Consider the following 23,266-nt stretch of genomic DNA (forward strand, 5'->3'; position numbering starts at 1 on the left):
AAAAAAAAAAAAGAGATGGACACTTTTACGGAGCGGAGAAGTGACGCCTCGCCGGGGTCCGGGACCGAGGCCCCTTCCCCCGAGAGGGCCCCACCGGGAGCCGTAGCTGAGGTGATCCGCGTGAAGGGCCCGACGCACGTCCAGGGTCACCACCGCACCGACACCCCGCCTCGTCCGCCTTCGCCGCGGCCGGCGTCACGCGCAGCAGGTAAGCAGCTTACCTGCCCGCCACCCCCGTTGCCGGGGGCGCGTAACAAGGGTCACTCCACGCGCAGTGCGCTCACGAAAGGGGTGGGGCTCACCCTGGTGAGCCGAGTGGGCCACTTTTGGTAAGCAGAACTGGCGCTGCGGGATGAACCGAACGCCGGGTTAAGGCGCCCGATGCCGACGCTCATCAGACCCCAGAAAAGGTGTTGGTTGATATAGACAGCAGCTAGGACGGTGGCCATGGAAGTCGGAACCCACTAAGGAGTGTGTAACAACCCACCTGCCGAATCAACTAGCCCTGAAAATGGATGGCGCTGGAGCGTCGGGCCCATACCCGGCCGTCGCTGCCGGCGAGGGCTAGGCCGCGACGAGTAGGATGGCCGCCGCGGTGCGCGCTGAAGCCTCGGGCGCGAGCCCGGGTGGAGCCGCCGCGGGTGCGAGGGACATCGCACCTCCACGCGCTTGGAGGTGCGCTCAGCGCGGCTCCCAGATGATTGCGCACTGGTGTGCGTCTGGGCCGTGACAGCGTGGCACGCGAATGTCTCTGCTGCATTGGATCAGTCTCCTTTCTTCAACAGGCAAAAAGCTTTATAACCTCACTAATGCCTTGCATCGTCTATATTAGATATATAACAACGGGCGGGTGCGGTTTTGATTAAATGTTAGATCGGGTGGATGCGGATGGTTGACGACTTTTGTGATGCGGTTGCGGATGAAATAATTGCCTATCTGCGCATCTCTAATATATATATGTATGTCAATATACACCTCCCCTCTTAACCACGCCCCCGCCCACAACCACGCCCCAGTCCCACCCCCGACCACAATCCCCACCCCCACCCCCCACCTCCCGAAATCGGAGGTCTCAAGGTTGGCAAGTATGCCATAAGGTTCATGTTTTTCTTACCTACCTTCTTCTCCGAGTAATTTCACTTTATCATGTCACGATCTCACATAACAGTTATTATACATGTTTTCTTTTGTTTCTTGCCTGGCACTCTTATTTTTGTTACCACTTCATGTTGTCCTCCATTTTCCACTTTAGTCTTAATAAGCTTTTTTTTTTTTTTTAATTACAAATGCACCTGCGTCATGGCCAATTTTATGCAAATTATACGATGAAGTGATTGAGGCCCCTTGCAACCCACCACTACAAATAGATATTAGTCCTGTGGGAAACTGCACGTATTAAGAAGTTGGCAAAGCGATGCATGCGCTGCATACAAGCCATGGCAGGGACGTGTGTACAACACAACAGCTGGAACGCTGCAGAAGCGTAAAAAGGTAGACGCTGGACCAGGGACCTTGCTGAGCAATTGGTTGCAGGGAGCCTTGCAGCAGGTGATTAATCATTCCGCCTACACGCTCCAACGCCAAAGCGGGGTATTGTTGGGGAGGTCTGCAATGCTGTAGTTGAAGGGGTCTAAGCAAAGCCAGGGTGGGAGTGGAAGGTAATGTAACTTGCAACCAGGTGGATGCTCTGCTTTGCTTACCTGGAAGTGGTTATACGAGTTTCTGGGTTTAAATTCCCAGGTAAGGGTGGTGGACGATGGTCTCTGAGAGAATCAAGTGAGTGCAAACAGCAATAAAGACACACGTATACAAAACCCAAAAGCAGTGAAGTTGTCACGTTGTGTAAATGGTAAATAAAAACAGAATACAATGATTTGCAAATCCTTATATTCAATTTAATAGACTGCAAAGACAAGATATTTCATGTATTTTTTTTGTGTGCAAATAATCATTAACTTAGAATTGCAAAAAAGTTGTCACAGGGGCATTTTTACCACTGTGTTACATGGCCTTTCCTTTTAACAACACTCAGTAAACGTTTGGGAACTGAGGAGACACATTTTTGAAGCTTTTCAGGTGGAATTATTTCCCATTCTTGCTTGATGTACAGCTTAAGTTGTTCAACAGTCCAGTATTGTGCTATTTTAGGCTTCATAATGCGCCGCACATTTTCAATGGGAGACAGGTCTGGACTACAGGCAGGCCAGTCTAGTACCCGCACTCTTTTACTATGAGGCCATGCTGTTGTAACACGTGGCTTGGCATTGTCTTGCTGAAATAAGCAGGGGCGTCCATGATAACGTTGCTTGGATGGCAACATATGTTGCTCCAAAACCTGTATGTACCTTTCAGCATTAATGGTGCCTTCACAGATGTGTAAGTTACCCATGCCTTTGGGCACTAATACACCCCCACACCATCACAAATGCTGGCTTTTGAACTTTGCGCCTAGAACAACTTGGATGGTTCTTTTCCTCTTTTTTACGGAGGACACAATGTCCACAGTTTCCAAAAACAATTTGAAATGTGGACTCGTCAGACCACAGAACAATTTTCCACTTTGCATCAGTCCATTTTAGATGAGCTCGGGCCCAGCGAAGCCGACGGCGTTTCTGGGTGTTGTTGATAAATGGCTTTCGCTTTGCATATTAATAATAATAATAATAATAATAACTGGGATTTATATAGCGCTTTTCTAAGTACCCAAAGTCGCTTTACATGTAGAACCCATCAATCATTCACACCTGGTGGTGGTAAGCTACTTTCATAGCCACAGCTGCCCTGGGGTAGACTGACGGAAGCGTGGCTGCAATTTGCGCCAACGGCCCCTCCGACCACCACCTATCATTCATCATTCAATTCACCGGTGTGAGTGGCACCGGGGGCAAAGGGTGAAGTGTCCCGCCCAAGGACACAACGGCAGCGATTTTTGGACGGTAAGAGGCGGGGAGCGAACCTGCAACCCTCAGGTTTCTGGCACGGTTGCTCTACCCACTACGCCATGCCGCCCCTGATTAGAGTTTTAACTTGCACTTACAGATGTAGCGACAAACTGTAGTTACTGACGAGTGGTTTTCTGAAGTGTTCCTGAGCCCATGTGGTGATATCCTTTACACACTGATGCCGCTCTTTGATGCAGTACCGCCTGAGGGATCGAAGGTCGGCAATATCATCGCTTACGTGCAGTGATTTCTCCAGATTCTCTGAACCTTTTGATGATATTACAGACCGTAGATGGTGAAATCCCTAAATTCCTTGCAATAGCTGGTTGAGAAAGGTTTTTCTTAAACTGTTGGACAATTTGCTTACACATTTGTTGACAAAGTGGTGACCCTCGCCCCATCCTTGTTTGTGAGTTTCATGGAAGCTGCTTTTATACCCAATCATGGCACCCACCTGTTCCCAATTAGCCTGTCCACCTGTGGGATGTTCCAAATAAGTGTTTGATGAGCATTCCTCAACTTTCTCAGTCTTTTTTGCCACTTGTGCCAACTTTTTTGAAACATGTTGCAGGCATCAAATTCCAAATGAGCGAATATTTGCAAAAAATAACAAAGTTTACTAGTTCAAATGTTAAATATCTTGTCTTTGCAGTCTATTCAATTGGATATAAGTTGAAAAGGATTTGCGAAAAATTGTATTCTGTTTTTATTTACCATTTACACAACGTGACAACTTCACTGGTTCTGGGTTTTGTATTAATACACATATGTTTGCATACAAACAGTTGTCGGTGAGCTTTTTGCATGCATGACTACAAGCTTGGCAAGCGAGGACATAAAACATCATGAACCAGCAGGTGAAGAGACGGAGATCAGAAAGACTTTGACAAATGGAAAGGAGAGAGTGTGGAGAGTGGTACACCAGGAGAAAGTGGGGGCATACCTGACAGATAATGTTGTCATAGTACGCCAGGTTGTGAGGGTGAGCTTGGGGGGCGGGCGGAGGTGAGTCGCACAGTTTCCTTACGTTTGGCTGCGAGCCGTCGGCGGTGGTTGAAACGGAAAGGCCGTCCGTCTGTGGCTCGCTGCTCTGCGGGCGGTACTTACTGAAGGAGAGAGGAGATATTGACATAATAATAATTAGCACGTGTTGCCAAGCACTTACATTCTTACTCTTATGTCGCATTTTTCTACTTGACAGTAGGGGTGTAACAGTACGTGTATTTGTATTGAACCGTTTCGGTACGGGGGTGTCGGTTCGGTTCGGAGGTGTACCGAACGAGTTTCCACACGGACATATTAAGTAGCGTAACGCACGTTGTGTAAACAATGCACACCGAGGCACAACACACGGCATGCTAGCAGCTAACGGGCTAGGATAGACTGACCATACGTCCTCTTTTCACCGGACATGTCAGGGCGGAGTTTCTTAAATGCCTCAAATGTCCGGCATTTTGAGTTAGAGTTGCGTGTATTTTCAATGTACGTTCAGGGTTAAGAAGGGGTTAAAAACAAAACAAATTGGTGAGGGAGGGGCAGAGACAGAGAGAGAGAGAGAGAGTTATGATAAACGCGCATGCGTCACCAGGCTCTGCTTTTTATCCATAGATTTATCACATTTAATTTTTTTATTATCTATAGTAAACTAACAACTAATTTGATAATCGATTAATCTGTCGATTATTACTTCGATTAATCGATTAATAATCGGATAAAAGAGACTAACTACATTTCTATCCTTTCCAGTATTTTATTGAAAAAAAAACCCAGCATACTGGCACCATACTTATTTTGATTATTGTTTCTCAGCTGTTTGTAAATGTTGCAGTTTATAAATAAAGGTTTATTAAAAAAAAAAAAAAAAATTTTTTAAAAAGTAGCCTCCGCGCATGCGCATAGCATAGATCCAACGAATCGATGACTAATAATAATAATAATAATACCTGGGATTTATATAGCGCTTTTCTAAGTACCCAAAGTCGCTTTACATGTAGAACCCATCATTCATTCACACCTGGTGGTGGTAAGCTACTTTCATAGCCACAGCTGCCCTGGGGTAGACTGACTAAATTAATCGCCAACTATTTTTATAATCGATTTTAATCGATTAGTTGTTGCAGCCCTAATCTATAGCAGGGGTGTCAAAAGTGTGCCCCGGAGGCCATTTGCGGCCCACAGCTAATGTTTTAAAGGCCCACGGCACATTCTAAAAAGACTATTAAAATAAACAAAAACATAACAAAAGTGAAATAAAAAAGCTTAAAGGTTAATTGTAGTTTAGAAAAAGTTGCAATGTTGACTAATAAAACAAAGCTGTTTTTTTTTTTCTTTCAAACTGTCATTGCTCAAAACATAATATTGAATCAAAATCAATGTTATTATGAATTATTGACCTATCCAAGGTTCCCATTACTTCACATCAAATATTACACTAAGAAAAATATTTTTGGTGGAAGATTTTGCAAATTTGGTAAATAAATAACCCCAAAATGTATATTTTGTTTAGGGATGTCCGATAATGGCTTTTTGCCGATATCCGATATTCCGATATTGTCCAACTGTTTAATCACCGATACCGATGCCTAATTTGGACAACCAGGTATGGTGAAGATAAGGTACTTTAAATTTTTTTTAAAAAAATAAGATAAATAAATTAAAAACATTTTCTTGAATAAAAAACAAAAGGAAAACAATATAAAAACAGTTACATAGAAACTAGTAATGAATGAAAATGAGTCAAATGAAGTGTTAAAGGTTAGTACTATTAGTGGACGCACAATCATGTGTGCTTACGGACTGTATCCCTTGCAGACTGTATTGATATATATTGATATATAATGTAGGAACCACAATATTAATAACAGAAAGAAACAACCCTTTTGTGTGAATGAGTGTAAATGGGGGAGGAAGGTTTTTTTTGGGTTGGTGCACTAATTGTAAGTGTATCTTGTGTTTTTTATGTTGATTTAATTAAAAAAAAACAAAAAAAAAACGATACCGATAATTTCCGATATTACATTTTAACGCATTTATCGGACATCTCTAATTTTGTTGTGTTCTTACTGTACCAACAATTAACCGAACCGTGACCTCTAAACCGAGGTACAGTTTGACACACCTGCGCTTCCGAAGCCGCTTGTTCTCGTTCTTGAGGCGGTGCAGCCTCTTGGCAAAGAACACGATGATCATGAGGAGGAGGAGGAGCGCCACGGAGGCCACGCCCACCAGCGCGCTCATCACCTGGAACTCTGTGATGGCCCAATCACAGCGCGTGCCTTTGTTCCAGATGTAGTCCTGCACGTTGCACCTGATTGCACAGAAGCACACTGGTCAGTTTTTTGCATGAGAGGCTGCTAGTGATCTGAGGTCTTGTCTGCCAAAGCTGGGATTCTCCCTGCAGCCCAGCACTTAATGAGCTCAAGGGATCAGTGTGTGTTAGTGTGCATGTGTGTGTGTGCTTTTCATACCTACAGTTGCACACATGATTAAGGCCGCCGTTACTCAGCAGAAACAATTAAATGACCAACACTATTCCCTTGATGGCGCTATCCAGACATTCTGTACGATATTCCTTCCTGTTGTTTTTCTGCTGACTGTGTGCTCCCAAGCCTTTTTATCTCCTGCCTCCAAAAAGCATGATCCTTACGGTGACCCCGCTGTGATCTTCATGACACATTAAGCCGGCCTTCTGTCAGCGCCAGTGTGTTTTATTTTCAGCGTGCCTCCTGAGGTGTCCTCAATCTTGTCTTTTGTTTCGCTGAGTGAACATATTGGACACCCTCAAGCCCCGCCCCCTTGTCTGCAAAACTAAAAATGAAAATTGGGAAAGAGTAAACTATAAGCCCCTCACCCCCCCGTCTGGCACGTGCCCAATACCCCGATTTGACCTAATGCCACATTGTAAAATAAGCCTGTGGATTTTACAGTGGAAAAGTGGCAACTCGGTCGCCAGAATTTTACTGTAAAAATAAAAGTGGTACACTTTTTTGCATGCATTGTAAAAACAACCATAGATTTTACCATGAAAATAAAAGCGGTACCGTTTTTCTATCTCCAGTAATGCAGTGTAACAGCGACTGTAGATTTTATGGTAAAGCAACTGGCAAGTCAGTTGCCACAATTTAATTATAAAAAACTAAATTGGTACTGTAAATTAAAAAAAAAAGTACTATGACTTTATTCTAGTAAATAACATTTTCTCCCCGTAAGATTACAATAATATTCTCCTAATAATTTGACTTAATTATTGTAAAATGGTTTCTAATAAGATCACATTTTTTTCTTACTAATATGGTTTTATTCTCATAAGATTTTGACTTTTTTCCCGTAAAATTAAGTTTTTCTTTGTCTGTGTTTATTCCAGCATAAGTTTCTGATAAGATTACAAAGTTTTTCTCCTAATAGTATAACTTTTTTCTTGTAAAAGTACATCTGTTTATTTTGTAAGATTAATTTTTTCTGTCACTGCAGTATTATGCCTTTATTTTGGTAAATTTACAACTTTTTCCCCTGTAAGATTTCAAATTTTTCCTCTTAATATTATGACTTTATTATTGTGAAATTCCGACTTTTTCCCTACTATAAAATTGTGTTTTTCTCTTAATATTATGACTTTATTCTTGTAAAATTACAACTTTTTCCATGTAAGATTACTATATTTTGTCCCAATATTATGGCTTCAATATTGTAAAATGATGACTAATATTCTCATATTTTTTTCCTCATTATTATGGCTTTATTCTTATAATATTATGATTTTTTCCCCCCGTAAAATTACCTTTAAAAAAAAAAAAAAAAAAAAAAAAAAAAAAACACGTCTTAATTTGAGTACAATTTGGACTTTTTTCATTACCCTACAAATTTTTTCTTTTTATAGTATAACTTTTTTTGCATGCATTGTAAAAACAACCATAGATTTTACCGTGAAAATAAAAGCGGTACCGTTTTTCTATCTCCAGTAATGCAGTGTAACAGCGACTGTAGATTTTATGGTAAAGCAACTGGCAAGTCAGTCGCCAGAATTTAATCATAAAAAACTAAATTGGTACTGTAAAAAAAAAAAAATGTACTATGATTTTATTCTAGTAAATAACATTTTCTCCCCGTAAGATTACAATATTATTCTCCTAATAATTTGACTTAATTATTGTAAAATGGTTTCTAATAAGATCACATTTTTTTCTTACTAATATGGTTTTATTCTCATAAGATTTTGACTTTTTTTCCTGTGATATTAAGTTTTTCTTTGACTGTGTTTATTCCAGCACAAGTTTTTGATAAGATTATAAAGTTTTTCTCCTAATGGTATAACTTTTTTCTTGTAAAAGTACATATTTTTATTTTGTAAGATTAACTTTTTCTGTCACTGCAGCATTATGTTTTTATTTTCGTAAATTTACAACTTTTTCCCCTGTAAGATTCAAAGTATTCCTCTTAATATTATGACTTTTTTCTTGTGAAATTCCGACTTTTTCCTCCCTATAAAATGTCGTTTTTCTCTAAATATTATGACTTTATTCTTGTAAAATTACAACTTTTTCCCTGTAAGATTACTATATTTTGTCCCAATATTATGGCTTCAATATTGTAAAATGATGACCAATATTCTCATATTTTTTTACTCATTAATATGGCTTTATTCTTATATTATGATTTTTTTCCCCCCGTAAAATTACCTTTAAAAAAAAAAAAAAAAAAAAAAAAAAAAAAAAAAACACGTCTTAATTTGAGTACAATTTGGACTTTTTTCATTAGACTACAATTTTTTTCTTTTTATAGTATAACTTTTTTTGCATGCATTGTAAAAACAACCATAGATTTTACCGTGAAAATAAAAGCGGTACCGTTTTTCTATCTCCAGTAATGCAGTGTAACAGCGACTGTAGATTTTATGGTAAAGCAACTGGCAAGTAAGTGGCCAGAGTTTAATTATAAAAAACTAAATTGGAACTGTAAATTAAAAAAAGTAAAATAAGATAAAAAATGTTTCTTATTAATAGGTTTTATTCTCATAAGATTTTGACTTTTTTCCCCGTAAAATTATGTTTTTCTTTGACTGTGTTTATTCCAGCACAGGTTTTCCTCTTAATAATTATGATTTTATTCTTGTGAAATTCCGACTTTTTGCCCCCCTGTAAAATTAAGTTTTGCTCTTAATATTATGACTTTATTCTCGTAAAATTACAACTTTTTTTCCCCCTGTAAAATTAAGTTTTCTTCTTAATATTATGACTTTATTATTGTGAAATTCCGACTTTTTTCCCCCCTGTAAAAGTAAGTTTTTCTCTAAATATTATGACTTTATTCTCATAAAATTACAACTTTTTCCCTACAAGATTACTATATTTTCTCCTCATACTATGGCTTCATTATTGTAAAATTATGACTAATATTCTCATATTTTTTTCTTATTCTCTAAGTATTATGATTTTTTTTCCAGTGAAATTACCTGTTTCTTTAAAAACATGTCTTTATTCGAGTATAATTTGGACTTTTTTCATTAGACTGCAAAGTTTTTCTTTTTATAGAATAACTTTTTTGCATGCATTGTAAAAACAACCATAGATTTTACCGTGAAAATAAAAGCGGTACCGTTTTTCTATCTCCAGTAATGCAGTGTAACAGCGACTGTAGATTTTATGGTAAAGCAACTGGCAAGTCAGTCGCCACAATTTAATTATAAAAAACAAAATTGGTACTGTAAATAAAAAATAAAAAAAAGTACTATGATTTTATTTTAGTAAATAACATTTTCTCCCCATAAGATTACAATATTATTCTCCTAATAATTTGACTTAATTATTGTAAAATGGTTTCTAGTAAGATCACATTTGTTTCTTACTAATATGGTTTTATTCTCATAAGATTTTGACTTTTTTTCCTGTGATATTAAGTTTTTCTTTGACTGTGTTTATTCCAGCACAAGTTTTTGATAAGATTATAAAGTTTTTCTCCTAATGGTATAACTTTTTTCTTGTAAAAGTACATATTTTTATTTTGTAAGATTAACTTTTTCTGTCACTGCAGCATTATGTTTTTATTTTTGTAAATTTACAACTTTTTCCCCTGTAAGATTCCAAAGTATACCTCTTAATTTTATGACTTTATTCTTGTGAAATTCCGACTTTTTCCTCCCTATAAAATGTTGTTTTTCTCTAAATATTATGACTTTATTCTCGTAAAATTACAACTTTTTCCCTGTAAGATTACTATATTTTGTCCCAATATTATGGCTTCAATATTGTAAAATTATGACTAATATTCTCATATTTTTTTCTTATTATTATGGCTTTATTCTTATAATATTATGATTTTTCCCCCCCCGTAAAATTACCTTTTTTAAAAAAAAAACAACAAAAAAAAACACGTCTTAATTTGAGTACAATTTGGACTTTTTTCATTAGACTACATTTTTTTTCTTTTTATAGTATAACTTATTTTGCATGCATTGTAAAAACAACCATAGATTTTATCGTGAAAATAAAAGCGGTACCGTTTTTCTATCTCCAGTAATGCAGTGTAACAGCGACTGTAGATTTTATGGTAAAGCAACTGGCAAGTCAGTCGCCAGAATTTAATTATAAAAAACAAAATTGGTCGTGTAAATTAAAAAAAAAATGTACTATGACTTTATTCTAGTAAATAACATTTTCTCCCCGTAAGATTACAATAATATTCTCCTAATAATTTGACTTAATTATTGTAAAATTGATTCTAATAAGATCACATTTTTTTCTTACTAATATGGTTTTATTCTCATAAGATTTTGACTTTTTTTCCTGTGATATTAAGTTTTTCTTTGACTGTGTTTATTCCAGCACAAGTTTTTGATAAGATTATAAAGTTTTTCTCCTAATGGTATAACTTTTTTCTTGTAAAAGTACATATTTTTATTTTGTAAGATTAACTTTTTCTGTCACTGCAGCATTATGTTTTTATTTTCGTAAATGTACAACTTTTTCCCCTGTAAGATTCCAAAGTTTTCCTCTTAATATTATGACTTTATTATTGTGAAATTCTGACTTTTTCCTCCCTATAAAATGTTGTTTTTCTCTAAATATTATGACTTTATTCTCGTAAAATTACAACTTTTTCCCTGTAAGATTACTATATTTTGTCCCAATATTATGGCTTCAATATTGTAAAATTATGACTAGAATTCTCATATTTTTTTCTTATTATAATGGCTTTATTCTTATAATATTATGATTTTTTACCCCCCGTAAAATTCCCATTAAAAAAAAAAAAAAAAAAAAAAAAAAAAAAAACACGTCTTAATTTGAGTACAATTTGGACTTTTTTCATTAGACTACATTTTTTTCTTTTTATAGTATAACTTTTTTGCATGCATTGTAAAAACAACCATAGATTTTACCGTGAAAATAAAAGCGGTACCGTTTTTCTATCTCCAGTAATGCAGTGTAACAGCGACTGTAGATTTTATGGTAAAGCAACTGGCAAGTCAGTCGCCAGAATTTAATTATAAAAAACTAAATTGGAACTGTAAATTAAAAAAAGTAAAATAAGATAAAAAATGTTTCTCATTAATAGGTTTTATTCTCATAAGATTTTGACTTTTTTTCCTGTAAAATTATGTTTTTCTTTGACTGTGTTTATTCCAGCACAAGTTTTCCTCTTAATAATTATGATTTTATTCTTGTGAAATTCCGACTTTTTCCCCCCCTGTAAAATTAAGTTTTGCTCTTAATATTATGACTTTATTCTCGTAAAATTACAACTTTTTTCCCCCTGTAAAATTAAGTTTTCTTCTTAATATTATGACTTTATTATTGTGAAATTCCGACTTTTTTTCCCTCTGTAAAATTAAGTTTTTCTCTAAATATTATGACTTTATTCTCATAAAATTACAACTTTTTCCCTACAAGATTACTATATTTTCTCCTCATACTATGGCTTCATTATTGTAAAATTATGACTAATATTCTCATATTTTTTTCTTATTCTCTAAGTATTATGATTTTTTTCCCAGTGAAATTACCTGTTTCTTTAAAGACATGTCTTTATTCGAGTATAATTTGGACTTTTTTCATTAGACTACACATTTTTTCTTTTTATAGTATAACTTTGTTTGCATGCATTGTAAAAACAACCATAGATTTTATCGTGAAAATAAAAGCGGTACCGTTTTTCTATCTCCAGTAATGCAGTGTAACAGCGACTGTAGATTTTATGGTAAAGCAACTGGCAAGTCAGTCGCCACAATTTAATTATAAAAAACTAAATTGGTACTGTAAAAAAAAAAAAAAAAAGTACTACGACTTTATTCTAGTAAATAACATTTTCTCCCCGTAAGATTACAATATTATTCTCCTAATAATTTGACTTAATTATTGTAAAATGGTTTCTAATAAGATCACATTTTTTTCTTACTAATATGGTTTTATTCTCATAAGATTTTGACTTTTTTTCCTGTGATATTAAGTTTTTCTTTGACTGTGTTTATTCCAGCACAAGTTTTTGATAAGATTATAAAGTTTTTCTCCTAATGGTATAACTTTTTTCTTGTAAAAGTACATATTTTTATTTTGTAAGATTAACTTTTTCTGTCACTGCAGCATTATGTTTTTGTTTTTGTAAATTTACAACTTTTTCCCCTGTAAGATTCCAAAGTATACCTCTTAATATTATGACTTTATTCTTGTGAAATTCCGACTTTTTCCTCCCTATTAAAATGTCGTTTTTCTCTAAATATTATGACTTTATTCTCGTAAAATTACGTTTTCCCTGTAAGATTACTATATTTTGTCCCAATATTATGGCTTCAATATTGTAAAATTATGACTAATATTCTCATATTTTTTTCTTATTATTATGGTTGTATTCTTATAATATTATGATTTCCCCCCCCCGTAAAATAACCTTTTAAAAAAACAAAAAAACAAAAAAAAAACACGTCTTAATTTGAGTACAATTTGGACTTTTTTCATTAGACTACAAATTTTTTCTTTTTATAATATAACTTTTTTTGCATGCATTGTAAAAACAACCATAGATTTTACCGTGAAAATAAAAGCGGTACCGTTTTTCTATCTCCAGTAATGCAGTGTAACAGCGACTGTAGATTTTATGGTAAAGCAACTGGCAAGTCAGTCGCCACACTTTAATTATAAAAAACAAAATTGGTACTGTAAAAAAAAAAAAAATGTACTATGACTTTATTCTAGTAAATAACATTTTCTCCCCGTAAGATTAGAATATTATTCTCCTAATAATTTGACTTAATTATTGTAAAATGGTTTCTAATAAGATCACATTTTTTTCTTACTAATATGGTTTTATTCTCATAAGATTTTGACTTTTTTTCCTGTGATATTAAGTTTTTCTTTGACTGTGTTTATTCCAGCACAAGTTTCTGATAAGATTATAAAGTTTTTCTCCTAATGGTATAACTTTTTTCTTGTAAAAGTACATATTTTTATTTTGTAAGATTAACTTTTTCTGTCACCGCAGTATTATGCCTTTATTTTGGTAAATTTACAACTTTTTCCCCTGTAAGATTTCAAATTTTTCCTCTTAATATTATGACTTTATTATTGTGAAATTCCGACTTTTTTCCCCCTATAAAATTGTGTTTTTCTCTTAATATTATGACTTTATTCTTGTAAAATTACAACTTTTTTCCTGTAAGATTACTATATTTTCTCCCAATATTATGGCTTCATTATTGTAAAATTATGACTAATATTGTCATATTTTTTTCTTATTATTATGGCTTTATTCTCATAATATTATGATTTTTTCCCTGTAAAATTACCTTTTTTTTTAATAAAAAATCTGGCAACTGAGTCGCCAGAATTGAAATATAAAAATAAACGTGGTACCGTTTTTCCATTTGAGGACTGATTACCAAAATGACTTTACAGTAAAAAATTGAAGGTTAGTCACCAGAATTTTACTGTAAAAATACAAGTAATACAATTTTTGCATTTATAATAATGCACTGTACAAATAAGGACCGTAGATTTTACCGTAAAAATCAAAGTAGTATTGTTTTTCTATTTAGAGTAATGCGGTGTAACAATAGTAAATGTAGATTTTACGGTAAACCAACTGGCAACTCAGTCGCCAGAAATTAAACATTAAGATACAATTTTTTTAATTTACAGTGATGCTCTGTTAAAAAAAACAATCATAGATTTTACGGTAAAATTCTGACAACTGAAAATACCATTTTTTTTAACTGCAAAAGTCACAATTTTGTTTTAATACATGTTCAATGTATTTTTGTCACTTACTGTTATACTTAAAATATTATAATTATATTACATAGTTGATTATATTTATTGTAGTTCATCACAGATTTAGTGACTTTTCCATATTTATAAAGAATTGTAAATGTTACTGCAACTCACGATTCGATTCGACTTCAATTTAACATGATTCTTGGGATACGTTATTTAGTATAACAATTTCAATCAACTTGGGATATATTGCGTCTTTTCCGGACAATAAGCCACTACTTTTACCCCAAACTTTGGACCCTGCGGCTTATACAAAGGAGCGCCTAATCTATGGATTTTTCTTCGCTAACGGCCATAATGTTTTGTATACAAGAAACTTACATCGAAGTAAGAGCGACACAGGCTGAGAAGGTGTGTGATTGTTTGTGCTATGGTGCCATCTTTTGGACAACTTTGATCACTGCAGCTGCTGCGGGTTGAAAGTCGAACGTATTTCCTTCGGTTTTGTGCCTTGAACCGAGAAGAAAAAAAAGGGCCGTTTTGCATACTGGCCATCAATAGGGTTTCTACTCCTATGCTTTCTATAATCTTTATGGACTGGACTCTCACTATTATGTTAGATCCACTATGGACTGGACTCTCACACTATTATGTTAGATCCACTATGGACTGGACTCTCACTATTATGTTAGATCCACTATGGACTGGACTCTCACAATATTATGTTAGATCCACTATGGACTGGACTCTCACACTATTATGTTAGATCCACTATGGACTGGACTCTCACTATTATGTTAGATCCACTATGGACTGGACTCTCACTATTATGTTAGATCCACTATGGACTGGACTCTCACTATTATGTTAGATCCACTATGGACTGGACTCTCACTATTATGTTAGATCCACTATGGACTGGACTCTCACTATTATGTTAGATCCACTATGGACTGGACTCTCACTATTATGTTAGTTCCACTATGGACTGGACTCTCACACTATTATGTTAGATCCACTATGGACTGGACTCTCACACTATTATGTTAGATCCACTATGGACTGGACTCTCACTATTATGTTAGATCCACTATGGACTGGACTCTCACACTATTATGTTAGATCCACTATGGACTGGACTCTCACTATTATGTTAGATCCACTATGGACTGGACTCTCACACTATTATGTTAGATCCACTATGGACTGGACTCTCACACTATTATGTTAGATCCACTATGGACTGGACTCTCACACTATTATGTTAGATCCACTATGGACTGGACTCTCACACTATTATGTTAGATCCACTATGGACTGGACTCTCACACTATTATGTTAGATCCACTATGGACTGGACTCTCACTATTATGTTAGATCCACTATGGACTGGACTCTCACACTTTTATGTTAGATCCACTATGGACTGGACTCTCACACTATTATGTTAGATCCACTATGGACTGGACTCTCACAATATTATGTTAGATCCACTATGGACTGGACTCTCACACTATTATGTTAGATCCACTATGGACTGGACTTTCACACTATTATGCTATGCTAGTCCATTGCATCCGGTCTCCCCTGGGGACTGATGTCGTCGTGGCTTGTGCAGCCCTTTGAGACACTTGTGATTTAGGGCTATATAAGTAAACATTGATTGATTGATTGATTGACAGTTATTAGAAAGAAGCGTGTGTTTATTACCTGCAGAAGGCTCCCACTCCCGCCACCACAGTACACACTCCTTCATTGAAGCAGAAACTGGGCTGGGCGTCACACTGAGAGACACACATCCCAGGCCCGGAGCGCACAAAGCCCAGCCTGCACCCGTCCCCCCCCAGGGCGCCACCCAGGCTTAAGTCTCCACCGTCGTCTGGTCCTGGCTGGGACGTCGCAGGCCAAGCGGGCTTATTGTCCACGCCGGGCTTGGCGTTGACGGGACGAGCAGGAGAACCGGCCAAGAGCGGGTTCTCATCCTCCATGTAGACCGGCGGGGAAGGGGTGGGCTCCGGCTCCGGGGTGGGGTCCGACGCGGAGAGATCGTCGTCCGGCGACAGGTAGTCGTAAAAGTCCGACAGCGTCCAAGCTGTGGGGGCGCCTGCTTTTTGCTTCTGGGGTTTGGGAAGCTTGTCCCCGGGAGACTCCACGTCGGAAGGTGCGACTTCCGGTGCCGGACTGTGGAACTCCACGGTGATGATGTCGTCAGACAAGGGGTTCCCGGGCTGATCCGGTCCTGCTCCTCCGCCAGTGAGCTCTTCCCCGACAGGAGGCTCTTCCTCTACCAGAGCTAGACGGGCGTGTTTGTGGGAGTGGGAGTGGGAGTGTTTGGACAAAGTGGGGACCTCTGCTTCTATAAGGTGCTCCCTTTCTGCTGAGTCATCACTCAGCACCATCCTGGTATTCAAGGCCTCCTGGTGCAAGGATGATTGGTTACGATGGTGATGACGCCGAGGCATTGAATGCCTCCCTGTCAATCAAAACCAAAAGTAATTAGATCGATAGATACAAACCCCGTTTCCATATTGTTGGAATAATTGTTTGTAAGTTATCACAAAAGAAATGTTGTATTATGAATGCTGTCTTTCGAGGCCTAACAAGAGGAAGAAGGCTCGTGAAACGCCACTGTGATTTCAACACGGACAGATGGCAGGATCTGCTCAACTTCCAGAGGAACTCTCTTTGAAGTGTTAAACGAACTCTCTTTGAAGTATTTCACAAACTCTCTTCCAACTATTTGGTAACCGAGGTCAACGCTATTTACGACCCGCTGCCCTCTTGAAGTCGCCGTGGTCAGGAGACGGGAGGGGTTTATCCATTGTCCTCCAACACCTGCCCCAGCTGGATCCAGGAAGAGCCCAAGCCCGAGACATCCTCTTCTTGGACTTCAAAGCGACCGAAAACAATGACTGTTTTACATTACTTCCCATTCCTGCTGTGACATGTGTTGGTGCGTGAACATTGAACATCTGAATTAAAAGAGGAGACGAAAACCTTCTTGGTCAGAGCGTGGTGCAGGACTGTACAGAGAGTGCAGTGGCCATGTCTCTCCTCAATATTGAGTCCAAATTGAATTCTGTCTCTGTTTGATTCCTTGCCTTTTGTCTTGTTTAATAGATGTCCTCAGTGTTTGAACGTGACACATATGAGTTGGGAAATTGTGTTAGATGTAAATATAAACGGAATACAATGATTTGCAAATCCTTTTCAACCCATATTCAGTTGAATATGCTACAAAGACAACATATTTGATGTTCAAACTCATAAACTTTTTTTTTTTTTTGCAAATAATCATTAACTTTAGAATTTGATGCCAGCGACACGTGACAAAGAAGTTGGGAAAGGTGGCAATAAATACTGATAAAGTTGAGGAATGCTCATCAAACACTTATTTGGAACATCCCACAGGTGTGCAGGCTAATTGGGAACAGGTGGGTGCCATGATTGGGTATAAAAGTAGATTCCATGAAATGCTCAGTCATTCACAAACAAGGATGGGGCGAGGGTCACCACTTTGTCAACAAATGCGTGAGCAAATTGTCGAACAGTTTAAGAAAAACCTTTCTCAACCAGCTATTGCAAGGAATTGAGGGATTTCACCATCTACGCTCCGTAATATCATCAAAGGGTTCAGAGAATCTGGAGAAATCACTGCACGTAAGCAGCTAAGCCCGTGACCTTCCATCCCTCAGGCTGTACTGCATCAACAAGCGACATCAGTGTGTAAAGGATATCACCACATGGGCTCAGGAACACTTCAGAAACCCACTGTCAGTAACTACAGTTGGTCGCTACATCTGTAAGTGCAAGTTAAAACTCTCCTATGCAAGGCGAAAACAGTTTTATCAACAACACCCAGAAACGCCATCGGCTTCTCTGGGCCTGAGTTCATCTAAGATGGACTGATGCAAAGTGGAAAAGTGTTCTGTGGTCTGACGAGTCCACATTTCAAATTGTTTTTGAAAACTGTGGACGTCGGTGTCCTCCGGACCAAAGAGGAAAAGAACCATCCGGATTGTTCTAGGCGCAAAGTCTAAAAGCCATCATGTGTGATGGTATGGGGGTGTATTAGTGCCCAAGACATGGGTAACTTACACATCTGTGAAGGCACCATTAATGCTGAAAGGTACATACAGCTTTTGGAGCTAAATATGTTGCCATCCAAGCAACATTAGCATGGACGCCCCTGCTTATTTCAGCAAGACAATGCCAAGCCACGTGATACATCAACGTGGCTTCATAGTAAAAGAGTGCGGGTACTAGACTGGCCTGCCTGTAGTCCAGACCTGTCTCCCATTGAAAGTGTGTGGTGCATTATGAAGCCTAAAATACCACAGAGACCCCCGGACTGTTGAACAACTTAAGCTGTACATCAAGCAAGAATGGGAAAGAATTCCACCTGAGAAGCTTCAAAAATGTGTCTCCTCAGTTCCCAAACGTTTACTGAGTGTTGTTAAAAGGAAAGGCCATGTAACACAGTGGTAAAAATGCCCCTGTGACAACTTTTTTGCAATGTGTTGCTGCCATTAAATTCTAAGTTAATGATTATTTGCCACAAAAAAAAGAAGTTTCTCAGTGTGAACATGAAATATCTTGTGTTTGCAGTCTATTCAATTGAATATGGGTTGAAAAGGATTTGCAAATCATTGTATTCCGTTTATATTTACATCTAACACCATTTCCCAACTCATATGGAAACGGGGTTTGTAGATAGATAGAGGTACTTTATTGATTCCTTCAGGAGAGTTCCCTCAGGAAAATTGAAAATTCCAGCAGCAGTGTACAGAATTGAGATCGAATTTGAAAAGTAAAAAGTAAATAATGTGGGTATAAATGGAAATAAAATAGAAAATATAACAATAAGAATACAAATATAACAGTAAAAATTAGAATATAACAAGAAAAACTATGCAGTAGTGAGCATGTTATGAAAATTAACACAATTAGACTCATCAATTTATTGATCTCTTTATTACCTCCTCTTAGGGTTGGCCCGATACCAATATTTTGGTACCAGTACCAAAATATATTTCGATACCTTTCGATAATTTTCTAAATAAAAAGGACCACAAAAAAATTCATTATTGGCTTTATTTAAACAAAAAATCTTAGGGTACTTTACACCATACTTGCCAACCTTGAGACCTCCGATTTCGGGAGGTGGGGGGTGGGGGGCGTGGTTGGGTGCGTGGTTAAGAGGGGAGGAGTATATTTACAGCTAGGATTCACCAAGTCAAGTATTTCATATATATATATGTATATATATATGTATGTGTGGGGAAAAAAAATCACAAGACTATTTCATCTCTACAGGCCTGTTTCATGAGGGGGGGTACCCTCAATCATCAGGAGATTTTAATGGGAGCATTCACATACCATGGTTTATATAGGGCACAGAGTGGGTGGGTACAGGCTGGCATAGGGGCGTGGTGATTGGCTCATGTGTTACCTAGGAGGTGTTTCCGTCTATGGCGGCATGTTGTTACAATTTCGCTGCGCTTGTTGAGGGATGACAGGTCTGGACGGTAAATAATAAACAGTTTCTCTTTCAAGCATAGGTTGCATCTTTTATTACCACTATTGTAAGGTGTGCTGGATGCAAGAATTTGCCATGTTATTGAATATTCAACATTATTGTCTTTGAGGTCCCAAATGTGTTTGCTGAGTTCTGTGGTATTTCGCAGGTTTTTGTTCCTGAAAGAAGCCTTGTGATTGTTCCATCTGGTTTTGAATTCTCCCTCGGTTAATCCTACATATGTGTCGGATGTGTTAATGTCCTTGCGTATTACCTTAGATTGGTAGACAACTGATGCTTGTAAGCACCCCCCGTTGAGAGGGCAATCAGGTTTCTTTCGACAGTTACAGTCTTTGTTGGTTTTGGAGTCGCTCTGTGTGGGGGCCGACGGCTCATTTGCAATTGTTTTGTTGTGGTTTGAGATGATTTGTCGTATATTGTTCATGCAGCTGTAGCTCAATTTAATGTTGTTCTTGTTGAATACTTTTCTTAGGGTGTTGTCTTTGGGAAAGTGTTTGTCAATCAGATTGAGGAATTTGTGTCCAATGTTAGTTGAGACGTTTTTGCTGTATGGGGGGTTGTACCAGATGATGTCGTTTCGTTTTCTGTTCTTTTTTGGCTGGTTTCCTGGCGTGGGTTCATAGGTGAGGGTGAAATTGTATCCGCTTTCATCAAGGGCTTTTTGGTACGGGGGGGTTGCTTGGTCAAATTCAGCTTTGCTAGATGACAGCATCGATAGCCTTTTATTGATTCCGGTAGGTATTCTTTTCGTGGTGGTGGGTGGGTGGTTGCTGTCATGGTGCACGTATTGGAGTGTTGTGTTGGGTTTCGTGAATGGTTGGTAGCTGTTATTTCTCAGGTTGAATGTGACGTCAAGGAAGTTGACGGTTTGCTTGTTGGCTTCAATCAATTTATATATATATATATATAAATAAAAGAAATACTTGAATTTCAGTGTTCATTTATTTACACATATACACACACATAACACTCATCTACTCATTGTTGAGTTAAGGGTTGAATTGTCCATCCTTGTTCTATTTGTCACACTTTTTCTAACCATGCTGAACGTCCTCTCTGATGATGCATTGCTGTGTGGCACGCACAAAAGTGCTTTCATCAAATGCACTAGATGGCAGTATTGTCCTGTTTAAGAGTGTCACAACATTGCTGTTTACGGCAGACAAACTGCTTTACGGTATACAAAAACGTGACTGCTGTTGTTGTGTGTTGTTGCCGCGCTGGGAGGACGTTAATGAAACTGCCTGACAATAAACCCACATAAGAAACCAAGAACTCCCCCTCCATCATTCTACAGTTATAACATTATTGGGCAGGTACGCTGTTTATATTGTGTGCCTGAATTTCGGGAGATTTTCGGGAGAAAATTTGTCCCGGGAGGTTTTCGGGAGAGGCGCTGAATTTCGGGAGTCTCCCGGAAAATCCGGGAGGGTTGGCAAGTATGCTTTACACATATGTTTATTATTGCAATTTAGTCCTTAAATAAAATAGTGAACATACGAGACAACTTGTCTTTTAGTAGTAAGTAAACAAACAAAGACTCCTAATTAGTCTATGCAGTAACATATTGTGTCATTTATACACCTATTATTTTGTACACATTATTAAGGACAAGCTGTAAAAATTTATTATTAATCCACTTCTTCATTTACTGTTAATATCTGCTTATTTTCTCTTTCAACATGTTCTATCTACACTTCTGTTAAAATGTAATAATCACTTATTCTTCTCTTCTTTGATACTTGACATTAGTTTTGGATGATACCACAAGTTTAGGTATCGATCCGATACCAAGTAGTTCCAGGATCATACATTGGTCATATTCAAAGTCCTCATGTGTCCAGGGACGTATTTCCAGAGTTTATAAACATAATATGATTTTTTTTTAGCGACTAGATACGCTCTTGTACTTGGTATCATTACAGTGGATGTCATGTGTAGATCCACCCATGGCATTTGTTTACATTGTGACACACTAGCTTTTGTTAGCGGTGATGCCGGTGAGTTATTGTATCCTCCTACGGTGTGTAGTGAAGCATATTCTGTGTAGCTGTGTCTGCTTGTAAGTACTCTGTGAGTGTGCGCTGCCAAACATGCTCCTCTGCTCGTAAAACCAGCAATGTCACGACACCGGGAACCAGTACTTTTCAAACAGAGTATAGTACAGTTTTTGATTGATTAGTACTAGTACCGGTATACCGTACAACCCTACCTCCTCATAACCAGTGTCCTCTACAGTGGACATTTGTGTTTTTGCATAATTGGGCTGTTTTTCCTCCAAATTTACCCCAAAACTAACGTCCACTGCATGGAATGCTGATTCCTTAGGAGGATGTACTGCATGTGTAAGTGGAGGAGGATACTGCATGTGTAAGTGTGGAATGATGCAACATGGATACATGACCTGCTAGCAAACAGTGTCCACTGCAGTGGACATTTGGGTTTTTTCCCATAAAAATCACACCAACTTTCTCTCAATTGTATGAATTTATTCTCATAAAAGTACGACTTTTTCCCCCCATGAGATTGTTTTCTCCTAATATTATGACTTGTAAAAGTATGACTTTTTTTCTTTTAAGATTACAAACTTTTTCTTTAATGTGATTTTATTCTCGTATAAAATAATACGACTTTTTTTTCCCATAAGATAGTTTTTCTTTTGATACTTTGACTTTTTTTCTAGTAAAATTAGACTGGATGTCTAAAACATTTTTAAAAAGTATGAACTTTATTCTAGTAAATAACATTTTCTCCCTGTAAGATTACAAAATTATTCTCCTAATAATTTGATTTAATTATTGTAAAATTGTGACTATTTTTCTCATAAGATCATATTTTTTTCTTATTGATATAGTTTTCTTCCCTTAAAATTATGTTTTTCTTTGGCTGTATTCATTCCAGCACAAGTTTTTGATAAGATTGCAAAGTTTTTCTCCTGTTAGTATAACTTTTTTCTTGTAAAAGTACATATTTTTGTTTTGTAAGATTAACTTTTTCTGTGACTGCAGTATTATTTTCATAAATTTACGACTTTTTCACCTGTAAAGTTACGTTTTTCTCTTAATATTATGCCTTTATTCTTGTGAAATTCCAACTTTTTTCCACCTGTAAAATTAAGTTTTTCTCTTAATATCATGACTTTATTCTCGTAATATTACATTTTCCCAGTAAGAGTACTACATTTGATTTTATTATTCATTATTGTAAAGTTATGACAAATATTTTCATATTTTTTTTCTTATTATCATGGCTTTATTCTCATATTATATTTTTTTTTTAGTAAAATCACGTTTTTCTTTAAAAACATGTCTTTATTTGAGTACAATTTTGACTTTTTTCATTAGCCTACAAAGTTTTTCTCTTTATCGTACAACTTTTTTCTCGTAAAAGTACAACTTTTCCCCCGTGAGATTACAGTTTTTCTCTTATTATTATTACTTTATTCTTGTGAACTTCCGATTTTTTTTCCCCTGTAAAATTATGTTTTTGTCTAAATATTATGACTTTATTCTCGTAAAATTACAACTCCTTCCCTATAAGATTACTATATTTTCTCCTGATACTATGGCTTCATTATTGTAAAA

General features: G+C 37.0%; 1 protein-coding gene across 3 annotated transcripts in view; it reads right to left on the reverse strand.

Annotated features, from left to right (window-relative positions):
* The window catches only part of LOC133621254 (chondroitin sulfate proteoglycan 5-like), an 82,188-nt gene that overhangs the window by 27,248 nt on the left and 31,674 nt on the right, over positions 1-23,266 (reverse strand). Inside the window, exons 2-5 of one of the 3 annotated variants that reach the window (XM_061983260.2) lie at positions 15,854-16,616; positions 6,061-6,249; positions 3,970-4,048; positions 1,701-1,763 (exon numbers count right to left, since the gene is read on the reverse strand). In XM_061983260.2, coding sequence (XP_061839244.1) covers positions 1,701-1,763; positions 3,970-4,048; positions 6,061-6,249; positions 15,854-16,616 — 1,094 coding nt within the window. Of the gene's footprint in view, positions 1-1,700; positions 1,764-3,885; positions 4,049-6,060; positions 6,250-15,853; positions 16,617-23,266 lie in introns of all 3 variants that reach the window. The other 2 variants (XM_061983261.2, XM_061983259.2) reach the window with 2 other exon arrangements.

This window comes from Nerophis lumbriciformis, linkage group LG21 (genome assembly GCF_033978685.3).
Source record: "Nerophis lumbriciformis linkage group LG21, RoL_Nlum_v2.1, whole genome shotgun sequence".
Classification (NCBI taxonomy): domain Eukaryota; kingdom Metazoa; phylum Chordata; class Actinopteri; order Syngnathiformes; family Syngnathidae; genus Nerophis; species Nerophis lumbriciformis.